The sequence below is a fragment of the Tenrec ecaudatus genome, chromosome 10 (genome assembly GCF_050624435.1).
Source record: "Tenrec ecaudatus isolate mTenEca1 chromosome 10, mTenEca1.hap1, whole genome shotgun sequence".
NCBI classification, from domain to species: domain Eukaryota; kingdom Metazoa; phylum Chordata; class Mammalia; order Afrosoricida; family Tenrecidae; genus Tenrec; species Tenrec ecaudatus.
In genome coordinates, this window is record NC_134539.1 from 115705495 (window position 1) to 115732069 (window position 26575).

Here is a 26575-nt window from a genome sequence, read left to right on the forward strand (position 1 = left end):
GTCTCAGGGGGAGAGGATAGTAACAGGACCTTGTGGTTCTGCCAGGGGCCCACAGTGCACAGTTACAGAACTCCCGAGCTCTTAAGAAGAGCCGGATCCAAGCTTTGTAGGTGTGGAGGAGATGCGAACAGGTGTTCCCCTGGGTGGGCCTACTGGAAAGGGGGAGCTGTAAGCTTGGTTGGGAAGGAGAGGAAGACAGAGCCCTGGAGCAGGAGGACACCAAAGAAACTCATCTGGCCTGGTCTGAATCCAGATCCCTGCCAAGCTGCCCTCCACTCGACAGGAGTTCAAATCCTGGAGCCCTCGTCTAGCTTGGCTCCCTTCTGCCTGCAGCGTTAACCTAATGCTGACTGCTGGCCCGTAGGGTGGCGGAGGCAAAGGAGGCCCCGGTGGCTGGAAATCAGCAGAGCTGCCTCTGGTCTCTGGGAGTTGGGCTGGCTGCCAGGCGTGCCATGGAGTACTCTGCTAGACACTACGAGGTCCAGGCTCGCTGGGGGTTGGCTCTGGTTCCGGGGGTCTCTCACTCAGTGCAGTAGCTCATGGTTTGACGCACAAACCTCCTATGGACCTTCCCTCATTCCAGACCATACAGAATCCTTAGGACTGCTTATGATCCATTGTGATCATGGAGTCATATGTGATAGAGTGTAAATTGCTTAGTTGCCATATTTCTTAGGTTATATGAATACCAGCAACAAGACGGTTTTAGCGACTCTACACTGGATTACATTATTAATTAGTAGTACTAAAGATCCTTCATTCTCAAAAAAAGGTTATTGATGGAAGTTCCTGCATACTAATAACCACTCACTGCCATCAAGTCAATGCTGACTCATATGACCCTATAAGACAGGGTAGAACTGCCCCTCTGAGTTTCTGAGACTGTAACGTTCTACAGCTGATTGTGGTGATGATTACCAGCTCTTCTTACTGTGATTAGACCATCGACTTGTATGCGGTGTGAATTATGTGTCGATAAGAGTGTTGTAAAAAATTAGCGCTTACAGGTACGGCCTCTGCAGCCAGATGGCCAGAGGTTACATCCCGGGCTCTCTGCAGTGCTGGGCCACCACTCTGGAAAATGAGATTCAGCTGCTACTAAATGTTCAGGAATTTGTTAACTAGTATTTTAGGATAGTCACTGTTGGACATGATATAAAATTGCAATTAAATAAATGCAAAATACGTACTAAAAGCAGGGAGGGCATCCTGTTTGATAAAAGACGCCAAAACATACTAAGGTCAAGGAACAAGGCCTGACCGGGCAACGGGAATCAGAAGACTCACAACAAACAGTGAACAAACAAAAGTACACTGGTGAGAATGGAGGGGGTTGGTGCGGAGACCCAAAGCCCCTCTATGGACAATGGATCATCCCCCACAGTGGGGGTGCAGGGAGGGGATGAGTCAATCAGTGTGCACTAATGGGTCACCCAATATACCTGTGGGTCAGACCTGGCCCTAGCAGGGTGAGACCCGGACTCTGATGCTGTCCCCCACCTTGTATCCCATGCAGATGAGCAGCAAGCGGTCCAACAGCTTTCGCCAGGCCATCCTGCAGGGGAACCGCAGGCTCTGCAGCAAAGCCCTGCTGGAGGAGAAGGGGCTGAACCTCTCCCAGCGGCTGATCCGCCACGTGGCCTATGAGACCCTGCCCCGGGAGATTGACCGCAAGTGGTACTACGACAGCTACACGTGCTGCCCCCCGCCCTGGTTCATGATCACGGTCACACTGCTGGAGGCAAGAATGGGGGTGGGGAAGGGGCCAGGGCAGGGCGAGGAGCACAGGGTGTTTGTCATTACAAAACAGACCCCTTTCCTGACTCATAAGTGTTGTTATGCTGTGTCTCAAAGAGATGTTCCAACACGATTGTTTCCACCATATAACCACATATATAGAACCATATAACCGAAGCCCCCCTGCTGTAGAATTGATTTCTACTCATAGCAAGTCTATAAGACAGGATGCCACCTCACCATCCGGTTTCCATAACAGACAGCCCCATCTTTCCCCCAGGGACCAGCTACTGAGTATGAGCTGCCAGTCTTTTGGTTAGCAGCCAAGTGCTTAACCGCTGAGCCACTAGGCTTCTTTTCCTTATAACCACCCACCAAGACAGAAGCAATAGAGAAATTGTGTTCCTTGCTTTGAGGGGTTTCGCCAGGTTAACTCATTAAAAAACAAACAAACTCAGTGCCATCAAGTCGATGCCAACTCATAGCATCACAGGGTAGAACTGTACCACGTTTTAGCTAAAAGACGTTTCCAAGACCATAACTCTTTAGAGTCTCGTCTTTCTCCCGAGGAATGGCTGGTGGTCTCGAACTGCCAACCTTGAAGTTGACAGCCCAATAGATAACCACTATGACTTCAGGGCTCCTAGGCTAACTCATTAAGACCCATTGATTTCAGTGCTTCCCTGAGTAACTGGACAAGTTACTTCCCTGCGACTCCATTTTTCCATCTGAAAAACAGGATTGACCAGGCGCCCCGCCACCCTCCTCCCCATCAGGCTACTCTCAAGAGGGAGAGAAAGGCCACTGGTGCTGCCCGCCCACAGGAGCATCCCACACAGCAGTTGCCCCTGGGCCAGTTCTGTCACAGGGTAACCACTATGTGTCCTTAGAACTGTGCTGCAGAAGCATGCTTAATGGACGATGTTTTCAGAAGAGATCTTCTGAGGGGCCTCTGGGTGGATTCGAACAGTTTGGTGAGCAGCCAAGCTCATTCCCCATGACCCGTTTGCACCCCTAGGGGTTCCACCACACAGTTACCAAGGGGCTTCACAATGTTGGTGGAGAAACAGTGAAAAGAGCACTTGGAACTCCCTTGTTCATGGGGATGTTGCTGCGCAAACAAAGTCTTAAGGTCTTGACAAGCACACCCTCCCCTTAGGAAATTATCCCTGACTCTTGTTACGCTCAAACCCTCCTGCTCAGACAACAGAAATCCAAAGATACCCCATGCCGGATCTAAGCCCTTCTGGGGAGAGCTCCGAATTCTTCTCACTATCCAGCCAGAAAGCCTGTGACCTTCCCACCTGAGATCCTGGATGGGTACTGGACGGCCCTTAGGATCCCATGATCTCCACGCTTCCCCTGCCGGAGCCTGGAGCTTCGGACCCACTCACCACTTTGCATATGTTTGTACCACGTTCCTGCAAGGACGGCAGGGGGTTCTTCTTCTTCTCTGCCAGACTCTCTGGTCTGCAGGCCAGAGCATCTCCGCGGGTTGTTATGGCGTCATCCAAGTACACAGCAAAGTTGCCATTTTCTGAGATATTCTTGGATTTATTCTTTAAGAACTTGCTGTGCCAGTCTATTTATTAACTGCTATTTGAGGACCAATAATAACCAGATGCCTTAGAAGCTGTATTTGCTGCCAGGCCACCCTCCTGTTGTTTGGTGGACAGAACAACTCCCCAGAGAGTCCAGCTGCCAGGGGACCAAAGCCATTCCCAGGCTCAGCACAGGGAGGGTATAGCCCTGTCACTGGGTGTGTGCCTGGCATGGCGTCCCTCTGTGACAATTCTGGAAGTACAGGGATTGGTTGGTGTTCCCATTCCAGAGGAGGAAACCGAGGACCGGGGAATCCCCATCACTGGCCCCGGGTCCTCCCGAGGAGCCTGATTTTGTGTTCAGATTGTCCAAGAGCGGAGTGCTTTCCAGAAAACTCAGCTGTGTAAACTCTAGCTACCAATCCAGAGGACACTGGAGACCGTTCGAGGAGCTCAGAGCCCATGTAGGAAGGCCGAGGTCCCTGGGGGGTGTGAGCACTAACCTCCAGCTGTGTGGTTAGGAAGAAAGACCTGGTAATCTAAGCTTCCGTGAAAGAAGGTTGCCGAGAAAACTCTATGGAGCGTTGTGTTCTGCGCCACGGAGCTCCGCCATCAGTTTAGGTCAATGCGAAGGCCACTGGCTTGGGTTGTTAGTTTGCTTGGATACGAAAACCCAAGGCGCTTGTTTAATACACAGCTCTAATGTAAGGTTGTAAGGAGCCCTAGTGGATTACTCATTGGCTTCTATCTGCAAGGTCAGCAGTTCGAAAGCACCGGCCATCTCCTCGGGAGAAAGACAAGGTTTCTACCCCCATAAAGAGTTACAGTCAGGGAAGCCCACAGGGCCAGTGCTGCCCTGTCCTAGAGGGTTCCTGTGAGTCAGCATTGCCTGGATGGCAATGAGATGTTGGCTTGGGTTGGTTTGGGGCTTGGGGGTGAGTAATGTAGGGTTGCCGTGGGTCAGAACCAGCTCCGTGGCAGTGGGTTTCAGTTCTAGTAGGCTGGTTTTCTGATTGATGGAAGATTCAAAGGGACACAATGGGAACCTGTGCGGAGGGAGCACGCTCACAACCAGTAATAGCTGCCGCCCTTGCAGCACGGGCCAGGCTTGTAAAACCAGGCCTAGCCCTTAGAGAAGCACTCGAGCTTGGGGTCATTTCGTGCAGGAAGGACAACCTGGAGACCCCAATTTCTAGAGCGCACATCACTCTTAAAGTCCAAATCAATGCTTATGACAGCCTCAAAATACGATGTTTTTGTTTGTTTGTTTGTTTCTTTCTTTCTTTCTTTCTTTTTGGTCCTTTGAGAGAATTCAAGGACACAAAAGATACATTTTGGAGTGGTTTTCAGAAATAAGGGGGGGAAAAGTTAAAATAGCTACTTTTTTTTTTGCTTTTTTTTTTAAACAATTTATTAGGGGCTCATACAACTCTTATCACAGTCCATACATATACATACATCAATTGTATAAAGCACATCCATACATTAAAATAGCTACTTTTTAAGAGCTTAAGCAATTGTCCTTCAGCCGTGAGCCAAGTCCACTGCTGTGGGACTGCCTCATCCCATAGGCGATGGGGTGCTACGAAATAAAAGCGTCAACCCTCCAAGTTCTTTCTGCAGCACACCAAGGCCTTATGAGCAAAGAGACCAGCAGTGGAGAGCCAGACAGCGTGAGGGAGAGCCGGAGGAAGGCTGGATTGGGCCCTGGCTGTGGGAGGGAGAACAAGAAGGTTAAGTCATCATCCTGTCGGGATGGTGAGAGAGGCCCCTGGACAGTGGCACACCAGTAACAAGTCCTCTCCATTCGGCGGCTCCCTCCAGGTGGCCTTTTTCCTGTACAACGGCGTGTCGCTGGATCAATTTGTCCTGCAGGTGACCCACCCGAGTTACCTGAAGAACACACTGGTTTACCACCCACAGCTCCGAGAACAGGCTTGGCGATACCTGACCTACATCTTCATGCACGCAGGGTGAGTCCTTGACTGCGGGGATCCGGTTGTCCCTGTGGTGGAGGAGAAAGAGCAGCTTAGGTGTGGGGGGCGGGAGCCCTGAGTCTGCCTCACCTGGCTTCTTCTAGGCTCAGGCTCGGAGGCTGGATCTCAACGATATGGCCAGAAAGTTCCTAAGGTTCCCCGCTTCCTATCTCCCTGGACTCCTTCAGCTAGCAGTCCGAAGAAGGTGGAAGGTTCCAGGCCTGGTGGGAATTGAGGACAGAAGCCCAGCAGCCCCCTTGTCCTCCAGGTAGCTCAGAAGTTGGGCCTCAGACAGGGCCCTGCAGGCCAGGAGCAGGACCACGTACCCGGCGAGGGCCCTAGCCACTCGTTCCATGTGCTAGTGCTCCGGGGCTTAAGTCACACCAGGCATCCCGCCCAGCTGCTGTAAGCCCAGCTTAAATGAGATCATGGGTGTTAATGCCCTTTGTAACCTGGAAAGCACCCCTGGGATTTCATAATAATAATGTCGCCATCTTTCTGGTAAGGAGCTCAGCTGTACACCCCACACCTTTAGCCCCAAGATCAGGCCACAGAAGGCCACTCACGGGTTACGAAAACCCGGGATCCTCCCTCCCAGGACTGAGTGGGCAGACCAGCCTCTTCTCACACTTGAGGGAGGACTCCCCTCCCCCCTTGCTGCACACACAGGAGACTTTCCGTAGAATTGTTGAACAGCAAGAGACATCTTTATTACCTGCACTTGTTTCGAAGGCTGCTCTTGGAAACTCAGCAATGGAGAGGTAGAGGGGCTGGAGGGCTGGGTAGCAGAAACAGCTCAGGCAGATCAGAGACCTGGGCTGTGGCCCCCACCTGGCCACTCACCAGCTGTCTGAGAGTGCCCTCCTGGGCTGCTCATGTGTTCACGGGACGGCCCTTCTCACGATGACAAGAGCAGACACTGCCAGTGACTGACTGTGCACGCGTTCCTGTCCTAGCTGCAGGGAAGGAGTGGGGGCCCCGCTCATCCGAGTGCCTCCTCTCACGCGACAGTGAGCCCTCTGAGGGCAGAGACGGGTCTGGTGCACAGTGGGAGCATACCAGGGGGCTTCACAATTGGGACAAAAAGACCATAGAATCCCCGCCCCCATGAACTTCTTGAAGCCCCCTTATATGGTGTTTGTTGGGTGAGTGAATGAATGGATGAATGAATGAATGCGGTCTCTCTGCCATAGGATAGAACACCTGGGACTCAACGTGGTACTGCAGTTGCTGGTGGGGGTACCCCTGGAGATGGTGCACGGAGCCACCCGCATCGGGCTTGTCTATGTGGCCGGCGTTGTGGCAGGTAGGCTGGTGGGCCCCGTCCCCAGGTTCCCAGGGGACACACAGGACCTCCATCACCGAGGTTCCTGGATGCTAGACACGGACTGCCAGTGAAGAGAGGCAACAGGTGTGTGAGGACAAAGGGATTTGGACCTGGCTGACTGGCCAGCGATCACCCTGCCATGTGACCTTGGGGAAATCCCTTCCCCTCTCAGGGCCCCATTAAGCTCTAAGATGGTGCTAATGAAATGTGTGGCCTAGTGGGTTATGCAGGCTGTTAATCACAAGACCAGCAGTTCAAGACAGCCAGCCACCCTTCAGGAGAAAGATGAGACTCTCTACTCCTGTACAGATGTACATCCTTGGGATCCCACAGGGGCCATTCTACTCTGTCCTCGAGGGTCGCCAAGTGTCAAAATGGACTCGTTGGCTGAGTTTTGTTTTAAATAATGAGATACGTCTACAGGGCTCTTGGGAATTTGGAGTCAGGTGATTCATGGGCACAACTGTGTTACATGTGCACAGATCACACAGGGCGTTGGGGCCTGCAGGCGGTGGGACAGCCAGGGACCTCCCTGGCCAGGGCAGTAGCTGTACGTCTGCCCAGGTTGGCCATCAACCCATTGCTTGAGCCTACTGGAGGGTCTGAGTGAAGAGTCCCAAGCAGTCACCACCGCAGGACCTTGGGGCAGGTGACGGTGGCATGTAAGCCAGCACCAGCCTGCCTTCGGAGCAGCAAGCCCACTCACGAGGCTTCCAACCATGTCGCTGGTTTTCTTTCTTTTTTTTTTTAAAACAAGGTTTGCCGCCTCAGCTCTTCAACTAGACAGCTGTGCCCAAGGGAGCTTTGTGTGTGTGGTTAAGTAAGATCTTAATCCTTTCTGAGTGGCATTAAAGTTGTCATCAGCAGAGTGGGGCCCTGCTGGCCTTGTAAATAAGGGGCCAGCAGGGACTCAGGGAGGAACTGAAGTGGTTTTAGGAATCCAAGAGAGGGAAGGGTCTCACCTCCACCAGCCTGATCTTCAAGTTCATGAGCCTTCAGCCAGGGCCGGGACCATCGTCTCAAGCTGTTCTGTGAGCGCGAGGGCATGAGCGGTCTCCTCCAGCACGCAGCCCCCTCCTCGCCCTTGAGCCAAAGCAGCCAGCCTCTCTGAGTGCGGAGAACAGCCATGGGATGCGCACACTGCTCGCTCGCCTGACACCTGGGATGGATTGCTGCCTTTTCCTCACCGAGACACCCGAGGCCCAGATGTTCAATGGCGAGGAACAGGAAGACACTCGTAACACTTGCATTAGGATTCAATTAGATGGAATTGCCCAGAAGACAGAAATAAAACTCAAGATGATTCACCCAAGCGGGCAGCACCCGATGGGGAGCCGGTGTGGGCACGTGCGCCGGTGCCGGGTGGGGAAGGACTGCAGGTGCCTGCTGACTGGGGGGGAGAGTGTTGGGGACACCGGTGTCTGCACTGCGCATGACGGGCACTGCTCCCTCTGAGTCATTGTCTCAGACCGGAGGGCACTCTGGTCACCACATATCATGTCAGTGATCGCAGGCAGTGAGCTGATGGAGCTGACAGCCCTGCCCACCATCCCTCCCTCTCCACTCCAGGTGCACCCCTCCTGTTTCCAGACAGCCTGAGCATGACTGGGGAGCTCGCGGGGGGTGGGGGTGCAATAGGTTCAGCCCTCACTACTCACTGAAGGGTTGGCGGGGGTCCAGCCCACCCACAGATGCCATGGAAGAATGGCTTGACAGTGATGTTTCTGAAAGACCACAACCTCAGAAACGCGACAGAGCACAGCTCAGAACGGACGCCATGCCAACCGGCTTCTTTTGCTGTTGCTATCCCGTGGGAGTCCCCGGGTGACACAAGTGATGGACTCCCATCTATTAGAAACAAGGTTGGTGGTTCAAACCCACCAAGAGACACTCGGAAGAAAGGCCTTCCGATCTGCCTCTGAGAGGTCCAAGCCTGGAGCGCCCTGGGACACACAACGCCATTCTGCATGCAGACAGGCAGCGAGGCGTTTGCCCTGCACCGAATTCACTCCACAGCAGCTGGTTCAGTTTGGGATTTGTACCAAATGCATATCAAGCCCCTGCCATGTGCAGACTGCATTTAATCCTGATCACAACCCTCCTTACTGGTTAGAGAAGCCGAGGTTTACGGAGGCAAGTGTTGAAGCTGGGTTCCAAACCAGGCTGTCTCAGCCCGAAGGCTGTCCTCCGAACCATGACCATCGCGTTGAGGGACTCTAAAGGTAGACATGCCCTCGTGCAGTTCTTTTGTCAGAAGCCAAGAGGTCCTGCTGGGACCTCTGCTCCTGCGAATTCCCGCCCAAGGCCAGCATTTCAAGTCCATGCCAAGTTTCACAATGATAGCTCACCTCTACCGAGTCCGGGGGGAGCTCCAGACAGGTGGCAAAGGCTTGACTCGTCCCAACCATCCCAGGAGGTGGGTCCTATCACCTCCGTCTATGGGAGGTTCAAAGAAGCAGAACAACTCACTCCAGTTTGCCCAGCTGAGGAAGGATAGAGCTTCCTTCCCCTGTTGACCCCCGAGGCTCTGTGCTTTCACAGCCAGTAGTTGAGACCAGGCTGCATCTCACTATAGGCAGCCATGTGACTGACAATTACGCCCTGTAACAGCCAGAGTATTCACTTCGTGAAGAGCTCAGATGACAAGCCACAGGTGTCACCCCCACCCTGGGCAGTCTTGTTCAGGGTTTGGCTCGATTTCAAAACCAAACCCATTCTCTTCTCGTAGCTGCTGACTGATGGTGACCCCATGTGTTACTTCCGGAGTAGAACGGTTCCAATGGGCTCTTCTTGGCAGATCACTAGACCTTTCTTCTGCAGACCCCCGGATAGGTTCAAACCGCCAACTCTTAGCTTAGCCGCCAAGTGCAAACTGCACCCCCCGGGAACCTCAGCACAAGCAGATACTGCAGAATACCATTTCAAAAAGCATGCGTATATGACTCTCGTGGCTTAAAGTTAGACATTCTTCAGCTCTTGCTTTAATTTTAATGGCCAAGAGAGGTGGGGGAGCACACCGCTTTCAATTTTTCAAAAGCTTAACATGGTTAAAAAAAAAAAACCGATAAAACCACAGTCACGGCACGTATGGTGGCCAAGTCACCAATTTATCTGTGTGCTGGCGTGGACTCAGAATTTTGCTGGGGGAAATTTAAAGCCCTTCCCGGAAGTAGCTTGGCATTCTCTTTCTACCCTCTGACCCCCACGACCTCCTTGGCATTCCTACTGGCCTCAAGGCATCTGCTAGGTGCCCAGTAGCTGTGAAGGTGTCCTGCCTGGCTTGTGTTTCCTGCTCTAGATCTTTCCACGCTCGTCCCCACATTGGTTTGCATCTGGTCTCTTCCAATCGCTCTAGTCTTGAACTTGTCTGTGTCACTGAGAAAGTCTTCATGCCGCCACTGCCTGGACCATCAGCTTCCGCGTTCTAGAACCGGGTTCTGAGACTGCGTCTTAGGCCAAGGAGATCTATTGAATTTCCGGTCAGAAAGGCACACCTTTGGGGTTCCCTCCAGCGGGTGGGAACCTTTGCTCCCCAGGCCCCCCGCGGGTCAGCCTGCAGGTGAGACTCTGGTGGAGTCAGGGTCAGGCTGCCTTTGCAAGAGGGTCTCTGCCGCTCCTCAGTTGACAGATGTGCAAACTGAGTCCCCAAGAATCCCCTAAGGCCACACCACTGGCCAGACATGCTCCCAGTCAAGTCTGCAGCTGCAATTGCACGCTGTCCCCTGACTGGCCATAGGGTCAGGACTGGAACCAGGGGTAGGGTGAGGGAAAGGTCAGTGTAGACAGGCTTGACCCCTGGCTGGCCAACCCCTGCCCTGAGGCCTCCTTGCTCACAGGACTGGGAAAAGGCAGGGTGCAGACGCTGGGCTGGTGGTGAGGACGTGTGTGAGCAGAGGCTAGCCCCCGAGCTGGGCTTCCTCTGTCCCCGAGGTAATTAATGAGCAGCGGCAGCGGTGGCTTGGGCTGCCAGCCCCGAACAGAACAGCCCTGCAATGCAGCTCCCAGCCAGCCGCCCGCCCAAGAGAGAGCGTGGGAATCCTTTGTCATGCAGATCCCGCTGCTGTTTGTTTGTCTCCCTGGGACTCCCCCCTCCTCCACCTCCCTTATATACAGCTGACCCCACCCACAGCTAAGCAGAAAAAAACCCACATTATCTGACAATAGATCAATAGTTAATTAAAGCCCACGAAAAGGCATGAAAGAAGAGAAGAAAGATTTACAGCAGCTCTGGGAGGGGGAGAAGAGACTCAGGGAGTTCTGGGACAGTTTATTTTGTTTTGTTTCTAGAGATGACACCCCCCCTCCCCACCCCCACTCCCCGGTGAGACCAAAGGTCAAAGGATGGTGGCAGTCAGCAGAGGTGGCCTGGGAGAAGGCAGAGGGTGTCTTGGTACAGGGCTCCTCCAGGCTCCGGTGGCTGTCCTTCCTGGCATGGGCTCAGCCTCCTCCTAGGTGGTGGCTCCTCTACCCCCACACAGCCTGCAGGATTTGGCCTTCAGCCTGTCCCTCCTGCTCTCCACCCAGACAGGAGCTAATTGGCTCCTGAGCCTGCGGGCAGTTTCCAGCCGTGGTTTCTGCGCATTCACCCAAGTCGGGCCTCCTCCGTCCGTCTGCCTGGCCCTGGGCTCTCCCTCCCAGTTATTTTTAGTCTCCTTGTCCTTCCCTGGAAGCCAAACCATTGATCACACTTAAATGAGACCAGAACAATAAATTTCCCCTCTCCTCTCTGCCCTGCGCCCCTCCCAGGACAAGCGCTTGCCATCCTCTGACCGAGAGTCACCCACCCACCTTCCCCCAGAGGGGGTGACATCATCCCTCTGCCTCTCTCCCAGATGGCTCTCAAGGACATTTTTTTCCCTCCCAAGGAACTCCACTGGGGAGATCCTGTTGGCCTTTGGTGACTCGGCTCAGCTGGAGAAAAGTTGGTATTGTCTAGATGGTGTGTGTGTGCCTGAGAAAGGTCCTTTCCAGCACACACACACACACACACACACACGCATCTGTCGAGTGCCAGGTGGGGCTGGCTGGCCGAAATCTGTCCTCATTCCCTGTAGAAGGTGGAGGTTAACCTCTGTATCGGGCAGCGGTTCTCAACCTCTGGGTCATGGCCCCTTCACAGGGGTCACCTAAGACCATCGGAAAACACATATTTCTGATGGTCTTAAGAACCGAGACACTGCTCCTCTGTCTGTCTCCAAGCATGTCCGCCCACACGCAGATAGACTGTTACCCATGCTACTCCATGCTTCAAGACAAAATGTCATTGATTTGTCATTAGAAATAAATAGTCCACAATATATAATGACATATTGTTTTTGTGATGAATGACTGCTTGAATTATGTTCAATGTGTAACCATGAAAATATATCCTGCCTATCAGATATTGACATGACGATTCATAACAGCAACAAAATGACAGTGATGAAGTAGCAACGAAAATAATGTATGGTTGGGGGGGGTCACCACCACATGAGGAGCTGTATTAAGGGGTCTCGGCAAGCAAGTTTCAATCAGTCCAGTCGTGGATCGATGTGAAATCAGGAGAGATGTGAATTTGTACAACTGAGTGTACCAAAATGGGATTATACCTAGTATGAGGAAAAGCGATGGATGGAAGCCCTGAGATGGGAGACTGGGAAGAGGTGTGGTGACCCCTTTCAGGAGCCTGATGGCTTGGATTCTTGCTGCAACCATGGTGAGTGATGCCATCTTTGAGCCGGACCTTGCTGTTTCCAGCTCTGTCCTTCGAGGGAGCCTGTTGCTATGCAACATGCACATTGCCCTTGTGTTCTAAGAGGGAGATTTCGGTTCTAGCAGGGTATTAACCCCTAAGTCTTCCCTTTCCCGTTATCATCCTGGTACACCCACATTTTGCGAATTTAGGTCCATTCCATCTTTGCTTGATCAGCCATCACTGCGCCAGGAAGAACTAGTCTGAAGCCTTGCCTTTCTACCAGCTTGGAGAAAAGTCACCACAGAGGCCAAGAGCAACAGATGTCATGTCAACCCTGGTCCCAAGGTTTCTCACTAGGTGACACCAGGCTCGGTTCTCTCATCTCTGAAATGAGACCACTGGCACCTGCTTCAAAGAATTGTTTGGGGAATGAAAGGCGAGCATGTATGTAACATGCACGGCCCTGTTTTCTGACTCTCCGTGGCCAGTTGTCTCTACAAGAACTTACCCAGTTGCCACCCAGTCGATTCTGACTCTCGTGTGTCAGATGATAACTGTACTCTTACAGGCTTTTACCTTGGGTGACTAACCACAAAAGCAGTGGTTCAAACCCACCCAACCACTCCTCAGGAGAAAGATGAAGCTGTCTGCCCCAGTAAAGATTGACAGTCTTAAAAGCCCTGTATAGAGTGGCTGTAAGTTGGAATTGATTCAATGGCAGTGGACTCACTGGGTTTTAATGGCTGATTTGTTTGTTTTTCCCAGAATAAGTCACCAGCCCTTTCTTCTAGTATTTTTGTTAGCAGCCAGCCATGTGAGCCACAAGGAGCTGCTCTGCGATCAGTGATTCTTTGCACGATTGCTCCAAGCCTTGGGTTTGCACACTGTCGGACAGAGGGTGGCTGGCAGTAGAAGCGGTGGATTACAGTCCCAGTTCTGCTTTGGGGACATCGTCTTCCTTGTTTGCATCCTTGTGTCCCATCTGTAATAGGAGACGCATCAATCCAATTGTTCTTCCAGCCAAGAATTAACCCTCAGTGAGATCCACTGTGAGTCACAAGGTGACATGGAATCAAAAGGGGAAAGAGTTGGAACTTGACTCTCGAGCCTTATCCTGAAGGCTCCTTGGCCCTATCTGACCTCAGGGCTGACCAACCACCCCAAGGACTTTGGGGTAGGGAGCAGGGGTCAAGGAGGAGGGTGTAAAAGCAATTGTGCATGTATATGCTGATGTACAGGAGGGCTGGCCTTGGGGAGGATGGCTCAGCATTTGGGGAATTGTCTATTTCTTTTTACACCAGGGTCCTTGGCGGTGTCTGTGGCTGACATGACGGCACCAGTCGTTGGCTCCTCTGGAGGGGTGTACGCACTTGTCTCTGCCCATCTGGCCAACATCGTGATGGTGAGTTCCCCTGATTCCAGCACGTTGCTCTTGTCCTCCCCTCTGTGTGCCTGAATCTGGGCATTAACCCTCCAGAGCTGGACTTTGGATCCTCACCTGTGCACCCTCCAGCCAGGATCTGTCACCTGCCAGGCAGACCTGGCTGGCCGCAGAGTTCACAGACCCCCCGCCCCACTCCCTCTCTGCAGGCCCATTTCAGATGGGTCCCTTCCACCCACCACTCATATCTTATCTAATATCTCCCTTTTCTACTTCATCTCCATTCAGTGGCTTAAAAGTGTTTGAATTCTTATTGACTAGGGCCTCTGGGGAGGAAAGCTGGTGGCATAGTGGTTACTCATTGGACTGCTAGCCGCAGGGTCAGCAGTTCAAAGCCACCAGACGCTCTGCAGGAGAAAGGCCAGGCTTTCTAGTCCCATAAAAAATTACATTCTCCACAACCCACAGGAGCAATCCCACCCTGTCCTTCAGGGTCACGGTGAGTCGGCATCAAGTGGATGTCAATGAGCTTTTTTGAGACAGTGTATGACAATGATACATCATGGCTTGGTATTGTTTATTAAAAGAAAAGGGACCTTAGAGGTGATCTCATTTATGTCCTTAAATACGGAAGGAGGCTCTGAGAGCAAAAGTGATTTGCCCAAAGTTGTAATCAAGTATGTGGCAAAATTGGACCTTCTGACAAAGGTTCAAGTGCTGCTCCTGAGGCTGCTGCCAGGCCATTCCTCACCTTCTCTTTGCCTTTTTCCTGTGAGAATTTGGACGATGGATTGGACTCCATGTCACCTTACTTCCTAATGGGAAGTTACATGGGCAAATTACTTAGCATCTTTGTGCCTCAGTTTCTCCATCTGTGACACAGAATGATAAACTAGATAAAGCGCAAAGCCACCGATCAGCATAGATGTGAACTTAACCAAGAGTGTACTTCTCCCAGCGGAAGCCAGGGTAGGCTTCACTCGGAATAGAGACAGAGGAGACCAGAGTCCACGTGTGGAAGGAAAGCTGAAGTTCCAAGACTGGAGGAGGAATGCCGGGAGGTACCTGACTAATCTCACTCAGTGCCCCTCACTGGCCTGGCAGGGCCCACAGACCCAGGGCTGATTCACCTGTCTCCCCTACCCAGGACTGGCCACGTGGCAGGCGGTGCCCACTCCGTGTCAGTGAAGACAAAGAGGATGTTTAAAAGGGCAGTTTGGGGAGTTTCTGCATGATCCCCTGTCCTTCTTGCCTGTCCCCACTCTCGCCAGCCCAGCTCTGCCAGCCCTTTCTCTTCAGGGACATCTGCTTTGACCAGAGAGAGAGAGAGGGCGTGCATGGGCAGGAGGGGCGGGGGGAGAGACACTTGGGGTGCCGGTGTGAACATGGACTGTCTGCTTAGGCCTTTGCACACACCGCTCAGCCGGTTGGAAACCAGGAACACAGGGCTGCCTCACATGGGCCCCTTTTAAATGGGTCATCCGCTAGCTATCGGAGCCACATCCTTCCCATATCCAGTTCTCCTCCTGCTTTGGCCTCCCCCACACCCCCTCCCCCTGCCCCAATTCCTTTCCAGTTGGGAAAGGAAATGCTAACCTCCCTTCTCTTGCCTCTCCCCCTCCACAGTGTGTGGGGGAAGGGCAGGGGGGCGGGAGGGGAGGAGTATGGGAAAGGAGGCGCGGAGGCAAACAAGCACCAACTACAGGAGTACGGGAAGAGAAGAAACAAACAGGAGTTTGCAGACACGCCGCCCTGTTCCCACTGCCTTCTCTGCCTCATGGAAGCAGCCCTGATGCCCCAGGATCTCCCCTGGTGTGGGCCGACCACCCCAGGGCCGAGGGGTGGGAAGCGATGGAGTGCATGTGGGAAGGGGTATGAAAGCACCTGTGTCTTCCTGGCAAGTGGCCCGTGTCTGTGGAGATGCACGTTCCCCTCCCACAGCCCAGGGGCCCCTCTGGAGGGAAAAGGCCTTTCCTGGTCCAACTGAGGCATGGCCACCGCGGAGCAGAGGAGACTAGCGATCCTTGGGGAGAAAGCTGTCTGGTGCTTGTTTGGGGCTGAAGGAGAGCTCCTTTTCTTACCAGAAAGGTCCGTGTCCTTTTGTCCTTCCACCAAATGAGCTTGTCGCTCAGCCGTTTCAGGAGCCATCACGTCGAACCACAAAATTTGCTGTTTCTGCGTTTCCGAAGCAGCTCAACTAAATGTTGGCAATTCCATGTGGTTCGCCCTCATTGACTTCCCTTGTTATTTCCAAAGTGAAGATGTGGTCTCTGTGGGATGCCCAGTGAAGCACACACACACACACACACGTCTCTGTGGGATGCCCAGTGAAACACACACACACACACACACACGTCTCTGTGGGATGCCCAGTGAAACACACACACACACACACACGTCTCTGTGGGATGCCCAGTGAAACACACACACACACACGTCTCTGTGGGATGCCCAGTGAAACACACACGCACACACGTCTCTGTGGGATGCCCAGTGAAACACACACACACACACACACGTCTCTGTGGGATGCCCAGTGAAACACACACACACGTCTCTGTGGGATGCCCAGTGAAGCACACACACACACGTCTCTGTGGTATGCCCAGTGAAACACACACACACACACAGACACACACACACACAGACACACCTACACACACCCATATCAAAACTCAGAGAAATCATGGCCTTGGAAATCGTCAGAGCACTGGGGCAGGAGTACCTTTCCTACCTCTGGTTAGCCGGGTGACCTGGAAGGAAGTCCTTAACTCCGCCGGGTCTCAGTTCTCTGACATGTAGTCCCTTCGTCACAAGGCCGTTGAGGGGAAGATGCTGGAAAAGTGGGTGTAAAAATGCTTGCCCTATAGCGATCGCCCCGCAGCTGGGAGCTCCTTTAGGGTGTGTGTTTTTTGTTTGTGTGTGAACACACATGTACACATCTCATACTTGATGTTTTTAAATCCGTATAGAGTGCAATCAGAAAATATATTCTATTTGTTACAGATACACAGTAGACCATTCTCGTGTGCTTCTTTTTGAAGGCTCATTAGATCAGAGATCCAAAATATCGTATCTTTTCATTAAAAAGCTCTGAGTCTCCAAAAGCTTGCAGTCTACGAGAAAGGAATTGCAGTTGGAAACTATTTCAGCACCACGTCTGGATTGCATGAAAGACCTACAATCAATAGCTCATACTTTAACAAACTAGAAATACAAAACTAAAAAAATAAAAAACCCACAAAACTGACTGGTGTCGAGTCGATTCCAGCCCATAGCCAGCCTGTAGAATGGGGTAGAACTGCCCCTGCACTACAGTAGCAGAAATTCCCATCTTTCTCCCTCAGAGCTGGCTGGCAGTTTGAAACTACTAACCTGGCAGTTCGCAGGCCAACTCGAAACCACCACACCACCAGAGTCAATGTAATGACCTTTTCCTTTGGCCCATAGGCTAGAGTGCCTTTTATTTATTTACCTGTTCTTTTTTAAAGTACCTACTTATTCCCTGTTTCATGTGGCAAATGTTTTCTTATCTTGTTGGAGGTCTGAATTTTTTGCAGATTGAGCCAGAAGGCCAAGCACTGGAAGAGATGCTTGTCTGAAAAGACAGGAAAGGTTTCGAAGTGAGAAGCTTCGCTTTGTGAAGGGGGAAATCCTTTGTAGGACAAATAATCGCTCCCTAACGTATTGGTGTCTGCTTTCGCTCTCCCTGGGTTGGGTTTTCCTGAAGTCCTGGAACAAGTCACTGTTTCTAAGTGGGACCAAATGCCCCATTGGAACGGAAGCTCCCTGCCTGGGTGTCAGACACTGAGCTTTTGACTGGTTGGGTGAGCAGGATGCCTAGGGGGCTGGTTAGGGACTTGTTTGCTGTGGGCAAGGAGTTACTATCTCCCCCAGAGATTTTCTGGGAGAGCATAAAGCTAACGGGCCTGCCAAAGGTTGGTATTCCCCAGGGGCTGGCAGGCTTTTGAACATTTACAGCTGCGGCTGGGGGCACTGGCAGGCTGAGGTTGAGGTTTCCCTGCACTTGGTGTATTGGAGGGAGTCATAGGGTGGGGGCATGAAGCAGCTGGTGGGAAGGGGGCGCTTTCTAGTTAACCGTTCAGCTGCTGGAAGGCTGGTCATTTTCTGACACGCATTTAGCACGAGAGCAGCTCGATCGGACAGCGGCTGCTACCAGAGAATGTGCCCTTGTCTTGGGCCTGCGGGTGGGTGGACAGAGTCTGGGACTGCAAGCCCCGGCTCAGCTCAGCTGTTCACTCGCTGTGACCTTGGACTTGTCCTCCTGAAGCCTCTGTTTCTTCTCCAATGTCGGGATCAGAGGCTGTGGGTATGACAAACGAGGGAGGATGCCGCATGCAGGTCTGGGGCAAACCTGGAGCGCCCCTGCTTGCCAAGGTCATTCAGATTGGCCTTTTTTTTTTTCTTTTTAAGCCACTCTGCAGGGCAAACTAATCGTCTGCGGTCTCTGGCCTGCCCGTGTGGCTACTGAGAACAGGTGTTTACCTGGTGCTAACCGCGTGCCAGCCAGGGTTCTTGACGCTTCACTCCTTATATTAACTCTCGAGGTTGGTAAATGACGTAGGTGCTACAGTTGTCTCCAACTGAGAACACGGGAGGAGAGGAATCCAATCCCTGCACTGCTGGAGAGCAGAGGGAACGGGGTAGTGCTGTCTCTGAGAAGGTCACCAGGCGGCACGGAGAACCGTGAGGCTGTAGTGAGCCAGCCTGCCTGCTGGCCTGGCCGGGCCTTAGAATTAGTTCACAAGCAGGGTCTCAGAGGGGCGCAGAGGCAGGGCAGCATGGAATCACGTGACCTGGGCTTGGCATGGAGAGTGGTTGGTAGAGTTCAGACTCAAGAGACAGGTATTATTATTAGAAGATAGCGAAAGGGGAGCCAGCTTCAGATCAGGTGTGCCGAGGATTTTAATGAAGGAAGGAGGTACTGGAAGTGTTCTGATCCACTTTCTGAGCGAGATGGAGACCCATGGAGTGGATGTTGTCGGACCCCGGTGACTTGTGCCCAAGCAAGCAAATGCCGCCCAGTCCCAAACCATCTCCGTGATTGGTCACGGATTGGGCCATTGTGTTCTGTCGGGTTTTCATGGGCTGATTTTTAGGAGTAGGACGCCCTGTTTCTCGTCTGTGTTAGCCTGAAAGCTTTACTGAAACCTAGCGGGGACCAGGCAGCAGGTGAGCCTCCACGGTCACGTGGGTGGTGACCGTGCATGGGCTGCACGGACCAGGGATTCACCTGGCATCTCCCTCGTGGACGTCAAGAGTTCTGTCGCTGAAGCACCACTGCCTCATGATGGACATTATCAGGAGGGAAGCTTGTCCGTTTAAGGAGAGGAGACACATTTTACAGCGAGTGGCTGCCTCCCGAGGTAGTTGTGATAGCTGTTAGGTGCTGTGTACCCGCACCGAACAGAAGGAAGCCCTGCCCAATCCTGTACCCTCCTCACCGCCGGAGCCCATTGTGGCAAGCGCGCTGCCAGCCCACATTACTGCAGGGCTTCCGCTTTGTTGCTGACCCTCTGTTTCCCTATGATGGAATTCCCATGTTCTGATGGCCCTCCTGACAGCCAAAGTACGTGGGCTGAGGTCTCGCCGTCCTTATTTCTACGGAGCATGGTGGCCGCGCTTCTGCCAAGGCAGATGTGGTCACTTTCCTGGAAGCCTGTGTCATAGTCTTCACCAACGCCGCCACCCCAGGACGTCCATTCCTCTGCAGCCTTCCCTCTTGAGTCTCCAGCCTCTGCATGCAAGCGAGGCGATGGGAAATAGGACGACTGGGGCCAGGTGCACCTTTTGTCCTCAGAGGGACATCTTTGCCTAAACTATTCCTTGTAAAATATCTTCAATAAGGCTTGACAGCAGATTTGCCCAAGGACAATGCAACACTTGCTTTCTCAACTGCGGCTTCCACTGCAGCGACTTTGGATCCAAGTGAAATGCAGCCCTTGACAGCGCCGAGGTTTTCTTCAGGCACCACGTGGTTGCTTGTCGGTCCAGTTGTGAGTAGTTTGGTTTATATTGAGGTGTCATCCAGACTGCAGGCTGTTGTCTTTGCTCTGTAGCGGTACATGCTTCAAGGTCGGTCAAGGTTTCTTCCGAGGAGTCTTCTTCCGATCCTGAAGCCACGTTCTTCTTCACGGAGTCGGGGTCATATGTTATGTGCTCGGCATTCACATGGAATAAGGAAGGCGACAGGAGACAAGCCCGACACGCGCTCTTCTTAATTTTGGACCACGGTGCATCCTCTTGTTCTGTCCAAGCAGCTGCCTCTTGGTCGATGTCCAGATTCCGCATGAGCACAATGAAATGTTCTGGAATTCCCATTCCTCACAAGATTATCTATAATGTGTGACGCCCCACCCCATCCAGTGCCTCCGCGCGGTCAACAAGACATGCGTGAACCTCTTCCTGTGTGCTGTGCTTTCGGACATCAGCAACGATGCCCCTTGTTCCCCAGCCTCTTCGGCATCATGCACGACCCTCTGGCACCTTTCTGTCGATGTACTGCTGCTGACGCTTCTGAATTCTCTTCAGTGCGCTTCGGCCGCCACCTGCGGTGTTCAGATGGGGGCTGAAGGATCATCTTCTCCATCTCTTAACAGCAGATGACGTTCTGGGGGGGGGTGGTCCCCCAAGGACCCTCCCACCCCAAGGCTTCAGCCTGGAGGGGAGCTGAGAGACCTTCACTGCCCCCTCCCCCCCATTAGCGAATTAGCTGAGCTTAAGAGGCTAAATGGAGTGGAGAGCAGCAACTTAGGTTTTGTTCTCTGTCTCCTGGCGGAGCTCCCCGTGGATAGGCACCAGCAGGTGACAGCGCTGTCCTGCCATCTGCTCCCTAGAACAGAGCTTGTCACCGAGAGCGAAGAATAGACTCCCCGTCTAAAGCGGGGCCGCGTGTCGGCCGCCCCGCCTTCTGTGAAGACGTCGTTGCTGGTCATGGAGGGAAAGGAGAGGAAGGGGCAAGACGCCGAATGCCGCAGGGATTTCCCCCCTGGTTTGGGCAGCTTCCCGGTATCTCGCTTGCTTGAGTGAGATTTTCATAGATGTTATCGCATGTGCCAGAGTTCTGGCCTCTGTCAAGTTCACCATGCCTTTCCCTCCGTCTCAAAAGAGTGTGAGACATGACCCCTCCCAGCTGGGCCGGGGCCAGGGAACTAAGGCAGATTGGCTGGGTGTGAGGGACCAGAAGTCCCTGGGCTGGACCCTCGTGCCTCCTCCCCCAGCTGACGTGCTCTCTAAGATCCCAGGCGCCTTTCCTTTCCCTGTGGGGCCGCTGCATCAATGGAAGAGCATTTTGAATGCACCGCAGGAGGGCCCCTCCAAAGGAGCCCCGTGGCGAGCCTTTTGTCAAGTGAAAACCCCTTTTGTAGGGCGAATGAATAATTGTACTCTGATTATCTGCTTTGGAGGTTGGGGTTTTCAGAGGGTCTGGGGGAGAGGGATTTGTTTGAAGGCCATCTGGCCCACCCCCTCTTCCAGTGCCGGGAAGGCCCTGTTCAAGCCCCACTGTCCCCAGACGGACAGCTCCATCTCCCAGCAGCCCTGCCTATGAGAAAGGGAAGCTGATCGTGAGCTGAAACATCTTTCCCTGAAGAGTCTGTCCCTAGAGTCTTCCATGTGTGTGTCGTCTGCCCCGAGTAGGTCTGTTCTTTAGCGTAGCCCAACTGACACTTGACCCTGAGGCCCCTGGTCCCTCTGTGGCCTGAAAGCCCCTGCTTCCCTCACCCGATCCTCAGACACTGCTTCCCTCACCCGATCCTCAGACACTGCTTCCCTCACCCGATCCTCAGACACAGGGTCTGGAATTCTTTTGTCACCCTCGTGGTTCTGCTTCTGTCTCGCTGGGAGCACTGTGCTATCCGGCTTCGTGTTCCAGCTCCGGACCTGGCAGTGAGTGCGGCTCTCACCTGTTCTCTGTTCACGTGGAGGGGGAGGGACACGCATCTCCCGAGATCCAGCCCCCTGTGAGTGCAGCCCACCGCTTCAGGACAGCTGTACTGACTCCCGGGCTCCCTTAGAGTCAACACATTGAGGGCACTTGGGGTCCCTGAAATGCTGGCAGGAGGACCCATTCAGAGGCACCTAGGGAGCAGGCCCCAGTGATTTGGTTTCCTTGGGTGGCCTTTGCCGTTGCCTGAGATCTGACAAGTTCTGCTATTCAGCCTCTTCCTCTTCCTTCAAGAAGGCTTGGAGACCCTTTCTTTCCCTGTTGGGTTCCCTTCCGGGACCTCCTCCTCACTGGAAGAGCCTGCTCCTGAACTAACGGACGCTCTCCTTTCTCCCTAGAACTGGTCGGGCATGAAGTGCCAGTTCAAGATGCTGCGGATGGCTGTGGCCTTGATCTGTAGTAAGTACTAACAGGAGGTTGAGGGGGATTCAGGGAGAACAAAGACTCACAATCCCTGCCTTGAGGGGCTTGGGGGGGGGCAGAAAAACAAACCCCCCAACATGTCAATATGTCTGGACAGCAAAGTAGGGATGCTAGGAGGAAAAAATTTTGGCAGGGGTGATTTTTGTCCTTAAAATTTTGGCAGGGGTCATTTTTAAGAAGTGTACGTGCAGGTAACATAAAAAGCTACTCTGAATGATTTTCACCTCTGTTGCTCATCAGCATCGATGTGATGGCTGGGCCACTGTTGGCAGTGTGTCTTGCACTGTCTCATCACTCCACATAGTATTCAAGCTTACATGTTGTGTTAGTCCGGGTACATTAGAGAAACAAATCCATAGAAACTCATACGTGTATAAGAAAGCGGTTTATATACAAGAGCAGTTGGACATTGAGAAAACAGCCCAGTCCAGTCCAGATCAAGTCCATAAGTGCGATATCAGCCCCTTTGTTGATACCAATCTATAAAGTCCTCTTCAGACTCATGAAACACATGCAATGATGCCAAATGCAGGATGATCACAGGCCAGTGGGTAGAAAGTCTTTGGATCGAGTGGCGTTGTAAGCATCACAGTTGCATCAGGGTAGGTCTATGTGGCTTCTCCAGCTCTGGGCACTAGAGTTGGTCCATGTGTCTTGCCAGCTGCAATGTCTCCCAGGGAAATTGAAAGAGTGTCTCCTGCCTCCAAGGAGGAAAATACAGGAGTTCCCAAAATTCTCAGAGAAGGCCTTGCCCACATAGAGGCCTCATGGGCTCTGACCCAATTGACAGACTAGACTCCTCCCCTTCACTCTTAGTCCTCTCTAGTCCCAAACTGACACCAGCTTGTGTGACCACCACCCATGTTTTCATGAGGACAGCAGAGCACACCGGGGATTAACGTCCAGCTCAGAAAGCCAGCACCCGGCTCAAGAAAAAGCACCTCTTCACCTTTTAGGTCACAGCGTCGATCCTTAGAGATTCTTTGTTGAAAACCAAAGACTTTTCTCCAGATAAATACACATATATCTGTGATGGTGTCGGGGGAGGGACTCCAGGGTCAGCCAGCCTAAGGGTCAGAGCACTAGGACTCAGAGCCAGTCTGTGCTGGGCCTCATGTCACACGCATTTGCCGAGCTGGGCAGATAACTTGGAAGGCCTCTGCTCCAAGCGGTCACCCGCTGTGTGGACAAGAGGAAGATGGAGCTTGGGAAAACTGGAGATGAAGGATCAGGGCTGTGTGTGTGTAGCGGAAGGGGGTGGGTGGGAGGGGGCCGGGTGTGAGCATAACTTCAGTGTCTGCACAGAAGTCCAGCTGTTAGGGAGGCGGGAAAATCCATTTGTAAGGATCATAAAGACTAAAATGATCTATCAGAGTCGGGCACCATTGCCTCACATCTCTGTCCAACCCAGCATCCGCTAAGCCAGTGGTTCTCAACCTTCCTAATGCCGTGACCCTTGAATACAGTTCTTCATGTTGTGGGGACCCCCAACCATAACATTATTTTTGTGGCTACTTCATCACTGTAATTTTACTATTGTTATGAATTGGGAGACCCCTGTGAAAGGGTCATTTGACCCCCAGGTTGAGAATCACTGTGCTAAGCCAAGGCAGGCAGGATGCCCCAGGGCTTGGGGCTGGAGTGGGAAGCCCCACAGAATGTCTCTCTGGGTTGCTCTTTTCCGCCATCTACTGGCCATCCTGAGAGCTGCAGAGTCCACGTTAGCCGCTTAGTGGTTCTCAACCTTCCACATGCGCGACACTTCAATACAGCTCCTCAAGTGGTGGGGACCCCCCCCAACCATAAAATTATTTTCGTTGCTACTTCATCACTTTACTTTTGCTACTGTTATGAATCGGGCGACCCCTGTGAAAGGGTCGTTCAATCCCCAAAAAGGTCGTGACTCACAGGTTGAGAACCAAGAAGTTCTAGTACCCTGGGATGGTTAGGGTAGAGAGAGGGGTCTTGGTTAATGGATAAATGAGTAAGTGCAGGTGGTGTGGTGCTTACGAATTGGGCTGCTGACTGCAAAGACAGCAGTTCAAAACCACCAGCCGCTCCGCAGGGGAGATAAAAACACTGCCATTGACTCAGTTGACTCAGGCGACCCTATACTATTTATACGGCAGGTTAGAACTGCCCTGGGAACTTCCAAGACTGTCACTCTTGACAGGAGTAGAAAGCGCCATCTTTCCCCCACCCCCCAGGGAAACAGACTGGGCTTTCTACTCCTGTCAAGATTGATAGTCTTGGAAGTTCCCAGGGGCCATCCTACCCTGTCCTATTGGGTTGCTATGAGTCGGTATGGGCTCGATGGAGTGGGGTTTGGTGTTTTCTTTAACGTTCCTCTTAGAGGGCTTTCAGGCTGTCAGGTTTGCCTTGGTTTCCCCACCTGAACGTGGGGGGAGGAAGACCTGCCCTGGGCGGAGAGTTGTTCGGGTGAAACAGCAGGTTTCCAGCCCTTTCCAAAGACTGCACCTCCACTTAATTGGCAGACCCAAGAGGCTGGATTGGAGTATTGGGGTGGTAGCACTTTCGAATCTCTCAAGAGATTTATCCTAACACTTTGAGGGGAGCGGGATTGGGGTGCTTTGCTTCTATTCCCTCTATGGCCTTCTCCCCCTCCACCCTTTCCTCTGTACCCCCAACGCACGGTTCTGAAGCGCTTCCTAAGGGCATGGAGCTTCAGTGTGGAAACAGCGCCCTGTAAACTGTAGTGCTGGGTGCATAGCGACGCCTCATTCAGATCCCAGCAGCGCAGCCTGGGACGTGGAGGCTGCAGCTCTGTACAGGCGGGGAGACGGGGCCTCCAGGATGCAAAGTGGGACCACAGCAGCCCTCTGGGCTTCTGTGGAGCCTGGACCCTCTGCCTGACACGCTCTTCCCAGACCCCTCTTGTTATTCCGATGGCAGCTCGAATGTCACCTCTTTGGGGACATCTTGCCTGACTTCCCAAACCACAGGGGCCCTCTCACCCATGCCCAGCACTGATTTGACATACCTTCCTCCCCTAGTGCCACAGACATCTCTCTCTCTCTCTCTCTGAAATTACCTACTGTGTGTGGTGGTTGGGTGGTCTATTGCCAGTCCCTGTCGGGTTGGTGAGAAGTGAAGCTGTCCCTCTTCCTCTGTGGGACCTGCTGGGGGGGAAGCGCGAGGCCTCGCCCTCGGGCCAGGCCTGCTGGCCGTCCAGTGACTGCTCTGTGCTTCTTCTCCCCCTTGCAGTGAGCATGGAGTTTGGCCGGGCCGTGTGGCTCCGGTTCCACCCCTCGGCCTACCCCCCGTGCCCACACCCCAGCTTCGTGGCACACCTGGGCGGCGTGGCCGTGGGCATCACCCTGGGGGTGGTGGTGCTGAGAAACTATGAGCAGCGGCTGCAGGACCAGTCGCTGTGGTGGATCTTCGTGGCCATGTACACCGTCTTCGTGCTGTTCGCTGTCTTCTGGAACGTCTTTGCCTACACGCTGCTGGACTTGAAACTGCCACCGCCCCCCTGAGGGCTCAGAGGACCGTGGGGGCCGCGGGGAGAAGCAGCAGCTGGACTGACCACCTGTATTCTGTTTCTCGGCACCAGCTGAGCGGGGCCTGGGGGGGAGAGGGCCAGAGACGCTGAGCTGTGGAACTGAACGTGTGGCCTCAGAGGTTCCCGTTGGAGGATCAGATGCAGTTACTCTCATCTCCTTCTACACGTCTAACTGTTGGGCCAGGGCGTGGGTCTGGGTGACAGTGTGACAGGGCGTGTGGCCCTGCCCCTGGGCGGGACTTGTCCTGTGTGTTCAGGGTTTCCCTCTCCTCACCTCCAACTGAGCAGCGATCCTGTTTACCGCCGCCCCGCAGAGAAGTTCCGTGAGATGCAAGGACCATCTGAGGGGGGTAGAAGCCAGCCTGTCCTGTGTTCATCCCAGAATCCTTTGCAGGCTAGAGAGAATTCCCTCCACAGTGACTTGGGTCTGGTGCTCGGGACTGAGAAGAGGGCCTGGTGCATGGACCTGCTGACTTGGTCCTGAGGGAAGCCCTTTAGTGCCCGTGGGCACTGGGGCATAGCCTCTAGTGCCTGGGGTGGGCAGAGGAGGGAGGTGCCAACAGCTCCAAGCCGTGCCCTTGCCCTGCAGGTGCTCAGTGATGGGGCAAATGAACTGGGCCTGGAGCTGCACCCTGGGGACAGCCTCGTACCTACTCTACGTGTCTCCCACCCTTTCTCTCAGAATGCTGACAGCGCACCCATCCCATGGCCCTGACCCTACCTTGTACCTCTTCTTTAGTGTGGAGATAGTACTTTCATAGTGAGAGGGTGTGTGTGTGTGTGTGTGTGTGTGTGTGTGTGTGTGTGTGTGTGTGTTTCTGTTTCTTGGTGGGCGGAGAAGTGTGTGACTCGAAAGATAATTTGAGGCTAATAGAAGACCGTTGACAAGCCAGATGGACACAGCGGCTATGTCAGTGGGCTCCAACGTAAGACCCATCGTGAGCGTGGCCCAGGCCCAGGCTGTGTTTCGTTCTGCTCTGCATAGGATCCCTATGAGGTAGAACGGACTGGACTTAACGACCCCAGG

At 53.2% G+C, this 26575-nt stretch overlaps 1 protein-coding gene across 2 annotated transcripts in view; it reads left to right on the plus strand.

The window, feature by feature from the left end:
• RHBDL3 (rhomboid like 3) overlaps window positions 1-26575 on the plus strand; it is a 45782-nt gene extending 19207 nt beyond the window's left edge. For both annotated transcript variants that reach the window (XM_075559250.1, XM_075559251.1), the window contains 6 exons: window positions 1517-1741; window positions 5103-5251; window positions 6448-6560; window positions 13557-13657; window positions 21941-22001; window positions 25251-26575. In XM_075559250.1, coding sequence (XP_075415365.1) covers window positions 1517-1741; window positions 5103-5251; window positions 6448-6560; window positions 13557-13657; window positions 21941-22001; window positions 25251-25522 — 921 coding nt within the window. In that variant the 3' untranslated portion in view covers window positions 25523-26575. The remainder of the gene's footprint in view (window positions 1-1516; window positions 1742-5102; window positions 5252-6447; window positions 6561-13556; window positions 13658-21940; window positions 22002-25250) is intronic.